This window comes from Chelonia mydas, chromosome 6, assembly GCF_015237465.2.
Source record: "Chelonia mydas isolate rCheMyd1 chromosome 6, rCheMyd1.pri.v2, whole genome shotgun sequence".
NCBI classification, from domain to species: Eukaryota; Metazoa; Chordata; order Testudines; family Cheloniidae; genus Chelonia; species Chelonia mydas.
This window is the reverse complement of record NC_051246.2, coordinates 31,903,762-31,920,361: the sequence shown is the minus strand read 5'-3', so window position 1 is coordinate 31,920,361 and position 16,600 is coordinate 31,903,762. Positions and strand designations below refer to the sequence as shown.

The 16,600-nt window shown below is 39.7% G+C and overlaps 1 protein-coding gene across 9 annotated transcripts in view; it reads right to left on the bottom strand.

Annotated features, from left to right (window-relative positions):
* Positions 1 to 16,600, bottom strand: part of USH1C (USH1 protein network component harmonin) — a 104,081-nt gene that overhangs the window by 29,867 nt on the left and 57,614 nt on the right. For 4 of the 9 annotated variants that reach the window (XM_043548946.1, XM_043548943.1, XM_043548945.1 and 1 more), the window contains exon 15: positions 13,768 to 13,844. In XM_043548946.1, coding sequence (XP_043404881.1) covers positions 13,768 to 13,844 — 77 coding nt within the window. Of the gene's footprint in view, positions 1 to 13,180; positions 13,646 to 13,767; positions 13,845 to 16,600 lie in introns of those variants that run through there. The other 5 variants (XM_043548944.1, XM_037899707.2, XM_043548947.1 and 2 more) reach the window with 4 other exon arrangements.

Below are 16,600 nucleotides of genomic sequence, written 5' to 3'. Positions count from 1 at the left end.
CCTTGGAATATCTCTAGTGCTAGCTTACAGACTCTTTAAAATATTTGCTATGCAAGTCTCCTTCACATCTTCAAAAATGTCCATTTTTTATAGCTTACCAGGAAATGAGTCTGAAGTTTTAGATTAGTTATCATGGGATAATGAATACCTGAGGACTTTTAAACCAATAATGAACTTCCTCATTATCCATTTCAGGCTTAAGTGCTGCCTGAGCCTTGTGTTAGCCCTATGCACAGGAGTGAATGTCATCCCTTGTGAGAAAATGAAACTTAACCATGGCACAGTATTTATCAGTGTCTTTGCCATATTAAAATGGCAGCTGTACTGAACTTTGTGAAACAGTCTACTCTAATCCAGTGGTGGACAACCTGCCCATCAGGGTAATCTGCTGGCAGGCCACCAGACAGTTCGGAAATGGCGAACCACGGCCACTGGGAGCTGTGGGCGGCTGTGCAAATGTAAACAAACTGATCTCCTTTTTTGAGAAAGTAACAGATTTTTTTAGACAAAGGAAACGCAGTGGATCTAATTTACCTAGATTTCAGAAAGGCGTTTGATACAGTGCCACATGGGGGATTATTAGTTAAATTGGAAAAGATGGGAATCAATATGAAAATTGAAAGGTGGATAAGGAACTGGTTAAAGGGGAGACTACAGTGGGTCATACTGAAAGGTGAGCTGTCAGGCTGGAGGAAAGTTACCTGTGGAGTTCCTCAGGGATCAGTTTTGGGACCAATCTTATTTAATCTTTTTATTACTGACCTCGGCACAAAAAGTGGGAGTGTGCTAATAAAGTTTGCTGATGATACAAAGCTGGGAGGTATTGCCAATTTAGAGAAGGACTGCGATATCGTACAGGAGGATCTGGATGACCTTGTAAACTGGAGTAATAGTAATAGGATGAAATTTAATAGTGAGAAGTGCAAGGTCATGCATTTAGGGATTAATAACAGAATTTCAGTTATTATCTGGAAACGCATCCATTAGAAGTAACAGAGGAGGAGAAGGACCTTGGAGTATTGATTGACCACAGGATGACTATGAGCCGCCAATGTGATGTGGCTGTGAGAAAAGCTAATGCGGTCTTGCGAAGCATCAGGTGAGGTATTTCCAGTAGAGATAAGGAGGTGTTAGTACCGTTAGACAAGGCACTGGTGAGACCTCACCTGGAATACTGTGTGCAGTTCTGGTCTCCCATGTTTAAGAAGGATCAATTCAAACTGGAACAGGTACAGAGAAGGGCTACTAGGATGATCCGAGGAATGGAAAACCTGTCTTATGAAAGGAGACTCAAGGAGCTTGGCTTGTTTAGCCTAACCAAAAGAAGGCTTAGGAGAGATATGATTGCTCTCTATAAATATATCAGAGGGATAAATTCCAGAGAGGGGGAGGAATTATTTAAGCTCAGTACCAATGTGGACACAAGAACAAAAGGATATAAACTGGCCATCGGGAAATTTAGACTTGAAATTAGACAAAGGTTTCTAACCATCAGAGGAGTGAAGTTTTGGAATAGCTTTCCAAGGGAAGCAGTGGGGGCAAAAGACCTATCTGGCTTCAAGATTAAACTCGATAAGTTTATGGAGGAGATGGTATGATAGGAAAACATGATTTTGGCAATTAATTGATCTTTAACTATTCATGGTAACTAGACCCAATGCCTGTGATGGGATGTTAGATGGGGTGGGATCTGAGTTACTACAGAGAATTCTTTCCTGGGTATCTGGCTAGTGAAACTTGCCCACATGCTCAGGGTTCAGCTGATCACCATATTTGGGGTCGGGAAGGAATTTTCCTCCAGGGCAGATTGGAAGAGGCCCTGGGGGTTTTTCACCTTCCTCTGCAGCATGGGGCACGGGTCACTTGCTGGAAGATTCTCTGCACCTTGAAGTCTTTAAACCATGATTTGAGGACTTCAATAGCTCAGAAATAGGTGAGAGGTTTATTGCAGGAGTGGGTGGGTGAGATTCTGTGGCCTGCATTGTGCAGGAGGTCAGACTAGACGATCATAATGGTCCCTTCTGACCTTAATGTCTATGAGTCTATGGTGGCCCACCAATGGATTACCCTGACGGGCTGTGTGCGGCCTGCAGGCCTCAGATTGCCCACCACTGGTCTAATCTAATAGCCATAGTATAGAGAAACTATTTTCCAATCAAATAAGTTCCTGATATCCATTAAACTATGATCTCCGTTAAACTCAATTTCCTATGTTTAGGAAATACTATAGTTTCATATGTGGTTTCTTTCTTTAAAAGCACACATTCCTGAAGCTTCTTTTTTTAGTTTGTTCTTATTCTACACACACGCGACAAATCTAGCCCTGGCCAGTGCAACATTGGGAAGTGGGGACGTAGACTGGTACATTCCCTATCAGACAGGTGGGGATTGACAAAAGGTGGAACGGCCATCTCAAGAAGGAGGTAAAAATTATTACCACATGCTGCTGTGGGTGGCATATGCATTAACCCACCTAGTGGACAAGACACACTCATAATTCTCAGACCACACTTCCTGCAGGTATATTATAAGGGCCAATCCATCAGCTGGGTCTTCTCCCATCTCACTCCTGTGCATAAAAGAGGGATCCTGTTCTGCTGTCCCACAGGAAGGTGAAAAGGTTCTCCATCGTTTTTTTCTTTTCTACACATTCTCCACACCAGTGCTATACAGTGAATGGGTAAGCCCGTAACAACTTCTAAGAAATGTACCCCAAAGACTTTTCCCTATATGCCAGTCTATCAAACTGGACACATACTTTTTCAAGTGTTTATTCACTGCATCTAGCAAATATGTGTGTATTGTATCATGGAACATAAAGGGGGACTGAACAGACCCATGTTATGGTAGCAGTTTGTGAGGTTTGTAAATTTATTATATGAAGAAATTTAAAAAATTTTAAAAATTTAAAACTAACATAATACTTGCATGCTACTGGAAATTGGGGACTACATCCTTTCTTAGCACACATATCTCTTCTAATATGACCCAATGTCTACTTACACTTTCATTAAAGCAATCAAAGACTGGTTACATTGGGCTATATTTTTCAGCTGTGACGCTATCCCAAGCTGCCTTTAAAATACATAGGATTGTAACTATGTTGTGTGTCACCCTGACAGAAACACAAATACACAGTACATAGAAAAAATATCGTACATGCAACATGCATGCTTCAAGCTTATATTTCTGAGACTGTTGAAATGTGAAGACTCATTGTAGAGAAAGTCTTTTATACTCTTAGAGCTTAGCACTGCTAATTGGTACATGGAGGGTAATATTACCGGTATCTTGTAAATGCAATGACTGCCTTACGCACCTGAATCCAAAGATATGATGGCCATTTTTCAAGGGGGGGAATCATATCCTGCACCCATCTGAAATCATCCCCTTTTTAAATTCCTTGACACCAGCATTACATTGAAAGCTCATTAAAAAAATCTATATTAATTATTAAACATTTATGACATACCAGTGGATTGCTTGATGCAGATGATATTTTGCCAACATGAGAGGCGTTTCTTAAACCCTAAACAACAATACCTTCATTACTGCATATCTACTAATGATACTTATGATGCTCAAATCAATTCATGCCACATCTATGAACAGTTCATAGCCAATAATTTTTGACAGGGAATTTGACTCCTTCAGCACCAGCAAGCACCTGGCAGAACTTGCAATTAAATGGCCAAGGTGAAGAATATTATTGATGCTGAAAAGATTTAGAAACCTATGTGTATAACATTAGGAAAGGAAGTTTATGAGACCAGAATAATAAATCTCTGTTTACTTCAACTTTGGCTGGTCTAACAACAGGGTCTCGTATTTAAAATCAGATAGATTTATTCAGTTGATTGGGAGTAACCTAGCCAGAGGATGAGATATGAGGAAGGAAACCAGTTACTTCTTTGGGAACATCAAATGTTTGTGTTTAGCCCAAATAATATAAACTAAGCTATTTAAGAAGGAAACAGGCACAACAGGCCAGATTCTGAACTCATCTGGACCAAACCCAAGGTCCAGGTGTTCCACTATCATGTCTCTGATAGTGTTTAGTATCAGATATGTAGGAGGAAGGTATAAAAAACCCCACAATAGGCAGAATGGGATAATCTACCTGACTTTAGTAATTGAACTATATAGCTAGGCCAGATTCTGATGTGAAACCCCACTGAAGACAAAACAATGGATATAATGCATATAATAGAGTAAGACTGGCTCAATATTAATATTTTATTGATTAAGAGCTAAAATCTCCTCTCAGACCTCCCTGTTATTGAGTTTGGTGGCAGCTGGTGGGGGCTTAGAACTTTTGAAGATTAGGTCACTTATTTAGCTGCCTAATGTGGATTAAAAACCAGCCAGGGCCTTCACCCCCAGAATATTTATTGGGTTATGACAGGCCATAAAAATGTATAAATGGCTCCTGAGCCCAAAAAGGTTGAGAACCACTGATTTAGAGAACATTTAGAAAACCCATCTTCCATAAAAAGATGTAGTTGTCGTTCTAATTCCAGAGAAGCGTAAGTGTTCTTGAAATGTGATTATAAACTATGTTTATGGAGTCCCCTTGTTAATCAGACTGTTTATATCAAAACAAAGATTCATAATTCACTCTTCTAAAACTATCCGTCAAATAGAAATAATCTACACATTTTCACAAAGAACTAAGAAGTCATTTTAATCCTGTGCCCTTCCCCTGTTCAGCTGCAATACCCACAACACAAAGTCATTATTATTCCAAATGATCTTGCAGAAAACCACAGCACACAATGCAGTGAATTCGTGCAGAAAAACATGCAGAAAAACTACTCCAAAGGGTCCCAGCTGAACTGTTTGAAACTAGTATAAAATATCTGCAGAAAGATCTTTTATTACAAAGATTTGAGTATGTGCCTGATGTTATAGTCCTTAGTACAGCAAAATACTTGTATGATGAAGTTACAGAAATATTTTTCCCTGAATAATGGGATTTAATATATGAATTTTTTGTAATATTCAGTATAGATCCTCTTTTGGAATAAACCTAGTGAGTTTGTAATAAGGGACAATCAGAGTATTTCCCCAGAAAACTAACTACTAAAAGGACAAACCATTCAGATTTGTAGTAAGAATGTTTAGTCTTGTTCCCATCAAAGGACTACTATTGGTGCTCACTTAAAAGTTCAAAAGTTTCTGAGCATGTGACTTCAACCTAGTGTTCTCTGTCCACTACTTTCCCTGAGTAAAACAATTCAGGGTCATATTTAAACCATATTAGCTGAATACTAATATTCTGCTTTATAGATACTTTATATCTCATTCAACTACAAAATAACTTACTTTTTATGTTTCTGTAGTGAAATAGGTCACATGATTTCTTTGTATTTAAAATATGATGGGCTGTAGGTAATAATGGTCAAGCACAAAAGATGCTATTAACTAATGCATTCTGCAAACGATATTTGGATGCAGAAGATCTGGAACATTATGCAGAGCAAACACACAAGGCATATTCTCCACCTGCTATTTAGATACATCACTAATGAGAATGATGTATATTCAATGAGAGGAGAATATAATTAAATTATACCTTTGGGCTTGATAAGTAGGTCTTTTCATTATTCTGAGAGCTAATGGGTCCAAAAGTAGATCTTCCTCTGTAATTTTTTGCTTCCCAGCCATTCAAGGACTCTGTAGGCCCAGAAGAATGGTAACTGTGGTTTCCCATTCTTTCTTCTAAGAGGGTGGGTGGACGACAGAGAGATCCAATGGGTTGACTGGGTAAGGAGGCAGTGGGAGGAGGTGCGGGAGTATGCATCCCAGTGGATGATGATAAAGTCACCCGTGAAGCTGCAGAAGGTGAAGGGGCTGGACCTCTTGAAGATGGGACATTTGGTGAAGAAAGTGGATGAGCTGCTGATATCGCAGAAGTTGTGTGAGGTTGTGGAGGGAGAGGTGCTATGCGTTTTGTAGGCTTGTCAACTTCATCCAGGTTAATATCATCAAGGTCTGTGGTGTGAAGCTGCAGACCACCTGCAAACCTCCGCATTGATGTAGCAGAAGGAGAAGCAGAAGTATGTCCACTTGTCAGCTAGTGTAATGACAACAGAGACGTGCCTTAACTGTGCACTTGCCTATAATGGACCTGAACAAACTAAAAGCAAGTAGCAGGACACCACAAGCTATAATTAACTCAGTACTGTAAGGTCTTGGGTTCCTATTAAAAAAACATGTACACAACTTTTTCCTGGAGCCTTTCTGTGTACAAAGAGCACTTACCCCAGTTTTAAAAAAATACAGTGAATAGAAATACAGTGCATAATTGCTGTGCAAATAAAAAGAGCAGACACAAAAAGCAAAACAAAGAGGAAAAAAATGCTCACTGCAAAAGTGGCTGATGTAAAAGGAGAGCACTTTACAGGCAGCTCCTGAAATTCTAGAGTCATTTAAAAGGATTTCCAGACCAGATTAAAAAAAAAAGCCATGAATCTGGAGTAAAGGTTGTCAATACATATCAATAAGAGGAACATCCTTAATCAGCACTAAAGTTTAAAGGACAAAATAGAGTGCTAGGGAATTCAGAGTTAAAATACCCCAGCCAACCTAATACCACCCTAGAGTCCGGAGTGTCTGATAAGCAGCTCTGGGAATACATCCACCTGAATTGTGTATGTGATGGCGGTGGTGGTGCATGTCCTGATGGGTGGAAGCTGTATGCATGATGGTGGCGCACATATGTGGGAGGAGGGGAAGTGCTTGATTTAGTCTCCATGAGTTTGGTGTTGTTCAAGCAAATCTACGCAGAGCTTAGATAATGCTGAGTAGCCCATGCAGAGCTTGAGTTCTTGCTGGGCTTAAGAACACCAAAGGAGTCAATACAGGAACTAGCTGTTCTGCAGAAGTGAATACATTAATCCAGATTTGGAGCAGTGGAGAAGGGATTCTATATGTATGTGGTCTAAATGTTTCCAGTAGTCATTTGTCATGGATCATGTTAAAATGTTTGTGAAAGTTCACTTAATCAGTGTTCTCTTATCCACTATTTTGTCCACTCCCTGGAGGAACAATTAAAGAGGCATAAATTACCCCTAGAAAAAACAAGATATTTATCCTAGTCTTATTTGACTTTACTTCTTCAGGTAGATTACTGCTCTGTCCATAATGATAGTCTCAGCTAAATCTGTCAGTACCATAGAGTGGCTCCACCATCTAAGACTGGCTACCGCATTGGCTGCTCTCCAACCCTTGGGAACGGCTGCTTGTTTTAAGGATATATTACAATTAATAACAAATAATAATACATAATGGCTGTTAGCTTAGACAGGTTAATTCCTCACAACCAACCTGTTCTCTCGATTTATACCAGTTTAATCTCCTCAAATAGTTTTACGGTAATAAAGTAATTAGTGGCAGCGTAAATACAGTAGTGTGCTAGTAAGCAGTTTCGAGCAGCAGAGCTCTGAAAATATGTCCAGGAGTTTGGCCCTAGTATCATGCCCCCTTCATTTCCACCACCGAAGGGGACTGCAATCCACCAGATTGCAGCTAGTGAGTGCAGAAGGTGTGGGGAATTTCTGCAGAAACATATCCCTCTCCTCAAGAGACTCTTCCATTGGAGAGCCATATGGCTTTGGGCACTGGGCCAGGAGGAACAGAGGACCAGATGCTCTCTGCTGACTCTAGAATGATTCAAGTGGGAGATCGCCATGGGTCCCCTCTGCAGCTGTTATTGTTCATTCCCAAGGGAAGTCATCAGAAAGCTGTGTTCCTCCTGAAGCAACTGTGCTGGGAGGGGAGCCAGAACAGCGGGATGGTGGGAAAACCTCTCTGTGGGTGTGGAATTATAAGGCCACAAACCTTTCTCTATGTGCCCCCTCTCCTCAAACTCCTCCCCTTTAAAGGGAAGATTTGAATAAAAGTTTATTAAGTGACTCTTGTAGAGTTCTCTCAGCTTTTGTCCCCTTCCCTTACATATTTTCAAGTGAGGCTATGATTTGGCCCTTTGTTATCCCTAGCTCTCCACGGTACTAGGTTGCATTCAAGATCCTGAATATCAATGATTCCATCCTCAGAGTGTTCTTGCCTTACCGTTCTTGGTGATAAAGTCCTCCTAGCCTCGAGTTTTAATATGGCTAGCAAAAGCCATCCTAGCCAATCTAGCAGGGTCAGCTAAGAGGATACAGAACTGTCAAGTGGTCACGCTGCTTTTCAGTGGATGTCATGTGGTCACATTTATCAATGGCAATGCATTTCCCAAAAAAGATAGCACCCTGAAAAATGTGCAGATGTCAAATGCTAAATACTGTCTATGTCAATCTTAAAGGCTGAAATGGGAAAGAACGGGACAGGTTTTTCTCACTGACTCCCTGCAAAACCTCCCTGCCAGTCTATGAAACATATAAAAGTAATTTAGATATCACAGTGGAGGGATAAGCAAGAGCTTTCTTTTACCTCAGGAGAATCATTCTCCACAGAGGAGATTTGTTCTAACCGTGTCTGACAAAGTCTTTCCACCCAGTGCTGAACCTTTTCTGATTCCTCCAGATCTTCTCGCTCTGTCTCAGATACCTTAGCCATATCACCGTGGTATAAAAAAAGATTAATAGGTTTACACCACACACAAGATTAGAAGATACAAAATGTATTTGACTTTAAAACACTTTCTGCAAAAAACAATTATGCTCTTGTGAGTCACTTTCTGTTTCACCGCCTTCCATTAGGCCTGTCCTTGAAAACCCCTAAATATCCCATGTGAGAGTACTGTAGTCTTTAAACTGGTAGAACTACCCATCTGAGGAAGAACTGCTCTTGTGAATAAGAAAGCTCAGGATAGGGTTCTCTGTCATCCTTTAGCAACAGAATAGAGTATTTTGCTATCCTGTGTTTTTCAAGTATTTAACACATTGGAACAAACTCTCTGCTAACCTATCTCCACTGAAACCAACAGCATTATACTAGCAGATAATTTGGCCCACTGTCTTTTTGACATGCAAAGATTTAATAAACTTTCTACAAAATACCAACAAACCCACACCATATTCTACTTTACCCCCATTTCCTTTTATTCCAGTTTGCTATAATTTCTCCTATCTATTTTTAAGTGCACGCCTTGTTTGAAAAGATCTCAGTCCTCCCTTTAATTTTACATCCAACATAGTACTATGCTTTGTTACCTCAATTTAAACATTTTCTTCATTTGCTCAGGTCGTATTGTTTCTGATTTTTAGTAGTTCTTTATTTTCTATGTTTGTCTTGCACTGAATTCCTGCTTTTCATTTTTACAGATATTCATATTTTTATTACCAAAAAAGCAAGCTAAGGAAAAAGGTGGGCACTGATCTCAACATAAGCTTACTATTCTTTACCTGTTGCCAGGTATACTGAACAAGATCTGTAATTTGTTATTTTAAATAACCCATGAGATACCACTATCTGCAGACAAGGCAAGGGCCCATCTCAGCAAGGTACTTGAAGTACCATAAGGTACCTTTTAAGTCAATGAGATTACACATATTTTGAGTTAGATACATGCTCAAATACCCTGCTGAACTGGGTCGCAGACACCCATGAGCGTCAAAGAGTTTTGCCTGCAGAAAGAAAGCAGGATAAAATAGGAGGAAATAATAAAATCATAAAGAAATATAGTCCAACACTTATCGCAACATACCTCTTGTACAAGCCGGTTGATTTTCAGCTGTTTTTCTTTTTCCAACATCCCTTCTTTTTCTTTGGCAAGTTTTTGCTCAAACTCCAGTTCCTTTTTACACTTTTTCTGTTCATGCAAACTGTCACTCTTCAACTTCTTTCTCTCTTTCCCTTTCTGGGAGGTTTTTTTATTACACAAAACAGTAGTGTGTATACTTTACAATGGCTTAGAACACTGCAAAACTCGGAGCTTGATTGAGCCTTTAGATACATGAAAACCTGTCTTGGAAAATTAGCCACTTTCCGTATGTGTGCATAAGTGTGGTGGCTGTTTTTAAAACAATTCTAAAAACCAGTCCCCATCATATTGGGTGAAATTCATTCTTATTCAGAAGGCAAACAGAAGGCCTATACGTCACTTATGGATCATGCAATGTTGGTAATGTTAAATACTTTTTTCCTCTAGTAAGAGTTATGATATTCATAAATAGTTTACCATAACATCATCATTTCTCACCCTTCTGTTTGTCATTAATTGCATGATGGCTTGCACATAAGTGCTCATGTATTAACATGTAGGAGTGAACCCTTCCTTTTAACCTATAAAAAGCCTTTGTTGCGTCACACACTTCCAAAACACCGCATACCATGCATTAGGAAAGACAGAGCCAGCCACTGCAAAGAAAAGGCTTAGATCAGTGCAGTGTACTAAGGAGGCGGTGTGTCTGGATCTTAGGGATGGCAGATGGGCATTCATGGCAGCTACAGGATTAAATGTTCTCACATGCACTGGCCACTTAAAGATGTGCTAACACTGCACAAAACAATCATAAGAGTTACATGTCTGATCATTTTGGGGGTGGGGTGGGGGCTTTAAAACAGTGCAACTAAAGGCCCCTGAAACTTCTGGAGAGAGACTTTGAAGTCCGTGCTCTTGTTGTTAGAGAAAGAAAACCTCCTCCCCTGATTACAGTGGCCATCAGCTGGGTTCCCTGAGGCCAAGTAGTAATGCAGGAGGATAGCCTGCATTCTCCAGTTTCCCCATGCCCAAAGCTGCACAGTGAAGAGGAGCTGGCTGGTGCAGTGAGAGGCTGTTCTCCAGGCTTGGTTGTTGGAGGAGACACAGCACAGTGAGGAAGCATAAGCTGTTCCTCTTTTCAGCCAATAGCTCTTTACTGTGGCTTGGGGAACCCAGGGCACAGTGACAATCATGCTACAATCATTCTCTGCATAACAGGATTAATTTATCAGCTCTGCAATACTGGAGTGACATGTAGCAGCTCACACCCCTAATCTAGGCAATAACCATTGGGAGGATTTTAAAAAATAGACGGATTCTTCTTGCTGGTAAAAAAAAGACCTGCCCTGATGTGGGAGCAATTAGAACCTTCCACTGCTGCAATCAGTGAGGTTGTATGGTATTTATTTCACAAGTAATTTGGCTATTGTTGCAAAGATTAACCCTAACAGGTACAATGACTATGTTGTGAAAAAGATTTAGTCGCATCAAACACCTAATTTCTAATGCCTGTGTTTTAGCCATGAGGTTTAGTTTGTATTACAAATGTTTTCATGTTTTGTTTAGAGCTAGTTACTGTTTACACCATTCACTGGGGACATTACTTCATTCTTTACGAAGAACAGTAAATATATGGCTCATATGATAGATGTTAACGTTTTATAGCTGGAGATGAAGACTCACACTGAGCTCTCTGTATGATACTAGTGCTAAAGAATAGCAATATGTTCCCATTAATCTTGGCTGAATGCACTACCATAGCTCAAGTCAAACTCTACAGAGCCTGATTCATCCCTTCCATAGATCATTTTTAATGGATTCAGAATTCACCGTTTGCAATTTGCTCTGTACTAAAAATACCTTTAATAGGAAGTGAATTTCTTTTACAAACATTGGTTTGTTGTTTTTGTGTGGGCTGAAACATTTTAAAAACACACAAAATAAAAATATTGCAGTTTAGATTAAAAATACATTTTTTCAAGCTTTTAGTCTATAGTGTGCGTAGATTTCAATAGTGGGTAGATTAGCCCTTTAATATTTTCCAAGTGCTTTGAGAACTTCTAAACATATAGAGCTGCAAAGCATATAATTATACAGAATAACTTGGGCAGTAAAACCAATTTGCACTTTTACAGCACACCTTATGTTTTTCTGCCATATAACCTACTGTATTGATGTTGGCTAAAGTATGAGATACAGTTCTGAGTCCACATGGTGGTCAGCACTGACATGCCAACATTAATCAACAGCACAAAGTGGTATCTGAGATGTTACAGACGTTTCCTATCCTATGCATACGGAAATAATTGTGGCTTGTGGTAAAAGATGACCTTTTAAGTGGTGACTATGGTAGATATAGCTGACAAGTCCAGGCTGTGATCCTGATTTCCTTGCACACCCAAAACTCTAAATGAATTGATGTAGAAGCAATGCAGGATCTGCTCTGGCTCTAAGATGGCTCCACCATTAAGTCCCTAATTGGTTTTGATCATCAACCTAGTAGTAATATAATGTTCATAATAGTGTCAAAAGATACTGAGAAGGAAATGAAGAAGAATGTATCAACAGGACTAGAATATTATCTGAAACACTACTGCATGCTTTAGAGATGATACTTGTAATATACTACCCTGTTTAGCAAATTTTAAAAGTATGTTTTGATTGTTTTCTTCCATTATGTGTCAAATTCATTTCTGTTTAAAGGTCTATTCACCACGTAAGCTCCCACTTACTGGTAAATTTCCAAAGGCACAAATGGATCTAGGCACTCAATTCCCATTTATTTTTTGCCTCTGAAAATCTTCCTTTTAAGCACTATTTCAAAGGCTTGTGGGGAACATAAGATTTGCAAATGGGAGCACCCCATTTGTCCAGTCTTCCAAATGTGTTGAGCTCCTCCTGAAAGGTATGTCTAGGTATCAATTCCCATTGCAATCAGTGGGAGTTGAGAGCACTCCGTACTTCAAAGATCAGCCCCTCTAGCTGCACTCCAAAGAAACTTGCTTGCACATGCACATGTTAAAGGAGGAAGCATTTGAATATACTGAATCCATATGAAGTAAGACAGTTGGTCACGTATTGCCACACTTAGAAATAAATGTACATGGCTGTACAATTTATTTAAAAAAAAATACAGAGGAGAGAAAGGAGTCATTTCAAATGCAAAACCCACAGCAAATTTTCATTTATAGCTCCACACACTTTGTACCTTGCGAATTGTGGGAAATTTCCCTTCATATCGATAAAACCACCCAAAAGCTATAAAAAAGGCAAAGGAAAAATATTTGATGGAGAAAAGTCCAGAATTGGTTTAGATCAACCCATGTCCATATGTAACAGGTTAAAAGCTATTTGAAGGCAAAATAATAATGGTATTAAATGTCTGGAGTGTTGTATTATATTAAATGATGGTGTTAAATGACAGTTCCTTTACCAGATTTGATCAAAAAGCAGCATCTGTACATTTACTAACACGCTTACCTTATTGATACACTTTTTATGTGAAACGAAACTGATGCAACAGCCAGCCTCTATACAAAACCTGACAGTGATTCTCTTTATTGTTAGATAAACATTATCATGCCTATTGCTTTATATTAATTGTAACAATGTGTTAGCAATAACATATAGAATGAAATCAAGTAAATGATTCAAAACCATCCAAGCTTGTGCACAACATTTAGGGAAACAACAAAACCTTTCATTCCCCATATGAAATATTTTTGTTCTGGGGGAAAAAAAAAAGATTTTCTTAAAGCCAAGTTCATAAAGTTTTAAACCATACTGTTGGGTAACACACAGGACATTCAGTAACTCTGTTATTATATATAAATCTGCTGATGATCCAAAGCTTAATTAATAGCATCCACTTTCTTTATATTTACTGACAGTGTTTGTATTCATTTCAGGTGTCTCTAGGGCACAATAGCAGCAATACATATTCTGAGCTCTGTAATTTTGCTAGCGTTTACCATCCAGTGGACTGTGGGTCCTGCCCTAGCAATTGAAAACAGCAAGAATAGAAAGTGTTCAGTCCAGTGTCAAGACTGACTCTCAGGAGGAAATGAAATGTAGGAAGAATCTGAATCAGGATAGGAAGCCAAGGCTGAAGAGCAAACCTGTTTGTTCTGCTTCGTGATCACTCCATCCATGTCATCTGCTGCAAGTTGGTCATGCGCAACTCCCTTTAAATCTACTAAAGAAACAAAGGAGGAAGGAAATGAGGAGATAGAAGTGATAGGGTAACTGAGGTTTCCACCAGGTAAAAAGGGAACCGCACTGAGATCTGTAATATCATGAAAAAAACAAGGTATAATCAATTCCTGGTTTACCCTGAAGAAAATAAGGTCTTCATACAGCCATCATGGCCTGCAATGCACTGAAGCTAGGCTGGGAGAGGAACCTGGTGGCTACTCTGAAGTTTGACCATCAACAGTTATCTGGGGTCTAACTTCAGAGAGAAATGCCACCTCTTTCCCTTATACTAGAGTAGCCCCTAGATTGTGGCCCCTCTGCGGGAGGCGCTGCACAAACACAGTAAGAACAAATCCCTGCGCTAAAGAGCTTCCAATGTAAATAGACAAGAGAAATGAACAGTGGGAGAAAGAAAATATCATCACCTTCATTTTATGATTGGGGAACTGAGGCATAGAAAGATTTAAGCAACTTGCCCAAGATCATGTGGGAATAGTGGGGCAGAATCAGGAATTGAACAAAGTTCACCTGAGCTCCAGCCTAGGGTCTTACTTTCCTACTTCCTGTTGTGCAGAATAGTGCTTCAAAGCATCTGGGTTTTTTTAGTTTAACCAACAGTTCCTGATTTAACCTTTTATCTAGAAGTTAAGCTTCAAGCCATCCTAATTAACTTTTAAAAGCTCAGTCCAGCAGCCAGGCTTACAGTTAATGGGCACTTCTATGAAAAGTTAGAGCGTACAAACAGCACCTTCTTACTGAACAGATCTGCTCCCTGTGATAAATCCTACTGAGGCACAATGCCCTCTGACTTCAAGGGAGTTTTGTCTTAGTAAGGACTACAAATTTTGCACAAATTATTTTCTGGGGAGGGAAAAGGAGGAGTGAGGAATAAGAGAGGGGGAAAGGATGGAATGGGAGCAGAAAAGTGGGGGGTGGGGGGGCATGGGAGAAGGACACCACAGTGTGAATGGATTAGACAACTGAAAAGTGAAGAACGCATGTGTCCAAGCCTTATGGAATCCACAGTAGGAGATGTGTTTGTCTCCTAGTGTCTGATCCACATAAGATATTAATGTATTTGCTAGAGGTGCCAGAAAAAGCTCTTAGGCCCCAAATCAGTGCACACTTACGAGCATGCATAAATGTAACCATGTGAATGATCCCACTGAGAACTGACTAAGTAGATCTGCTCACATGCTTAAAGGTAAGCCGATTCTTAAGTGCTCTGCTTTATCAGGGCCTTAGCATAGAAGAGCCTAAGCTCAATCCTCCTTTTTCAGTCTCATTTTTCATACCACAAAATCATCAGAATGCCCACTGCAAACAGTCAGCAGAGCAGTCAAAACCCTGACTTCCAAAAGTCATTCTTCACGAGAAGAATGAAAATGTAAGTCATGCTTTCTGTAAAACTCAGAACAGGTTTCAGTAAAGTATAAAAACTGAAGGGAACAATTTGCTAAGAACAGATTTTTTTTTACAACTGTTGGAGAAATTCAATGATCCCTGAGATTATATCTGTATTTCACGAAGTTGAAAATTTCAAACTGATCTGTATTTGATTTGTCAAGCAGAGTAGGAATATTGTAGATTTTTTAAAAAAGATCTGCTTGCTCAGAGGTTTACTGCTGCCCTTGAAAGGTGTTGGATCTTTACAGTGTAATTTACAAGCTTGTACAGGAGACTGGGACATTTTTCAGAGTTTTGTTATAATTTCTAAAGAAATAAATATTTGCTAGAGCCTGTGCTGCATATTTGCACAAGTGTGTCACAGTAGCCACCAGATCCCTTTATTTATTTAGGGGACAAATGTTTAAACAGGGGACATGATGAGTGTGCCCCCAAGAATGATCATTCATTAAACACAAAAAGACCCATATTTGCACATGCAATACAGTAATAACACTAGATAATAGCACTAATACCTAGCTCATATATAGTGCTCTTCATCTCAAAACACTTTACAGAAGGAGATCATTATATCCATTTTAAAGATGGGGAAACTGAGGCACAGAGATGCAATAACTAGTCCAAGGTCACCCCAGCTGGCCAGTGGCAGAGCTGGGAATAGATGCCCAGTCCAGTGTTCTACCCATTAGCCCACATTGTCTCGCCATAGTAATCATCGTTAGCCCATTTGCATGCACAAATACCTATCAGCATGCAAGTGTGAGCTTTTGCAGGTTCAGTGAAGGCACATGCATTTTTGAAGTGTCCTAGTGTGTCACTGAGTTTTCAGGGCTCTCAGGCTTTAGTTGACATGGCTGGTATTTCTCTTTTACTTCTTTCAGAGTAACAGCCGTGTTAGTCTGTGTTTGCAAAAAGAAAAGGAGTACTTGTGGCACCTTAGAGACTAACCAATTTATTTGAGCATGAGCTTTCGTGAGCTACAGCTACAGCTCACGAAAGCTCATGCTCAAATAAATTGGTTAGTCTCTAAGGTGCCACAAGTACTCCTTTTCTTTTACTTCTGCAATTCACCCCATTTTGGTTTCCGTAGGACACTAAAGACCCACATTCTTAATTACATTGAAATGCATTAAGTAACAGCAGAGGAGTGAGCTGTTAAATATAATGTAATTAGGGACCAGATCATCCATCCTTGTGATGAGATCTCAACCCCACACTGGCCCTGAGGGCGTTACTATGGGTCAGGAGGGGCCCATTAACCTTATATGCTCCATCTGGCAGATGAAGCCCAGCTGGGAGGAGGAAATCCAAGGGGAGTATAAAGCCAGGAATTGAGCATGGGAAAGGGTC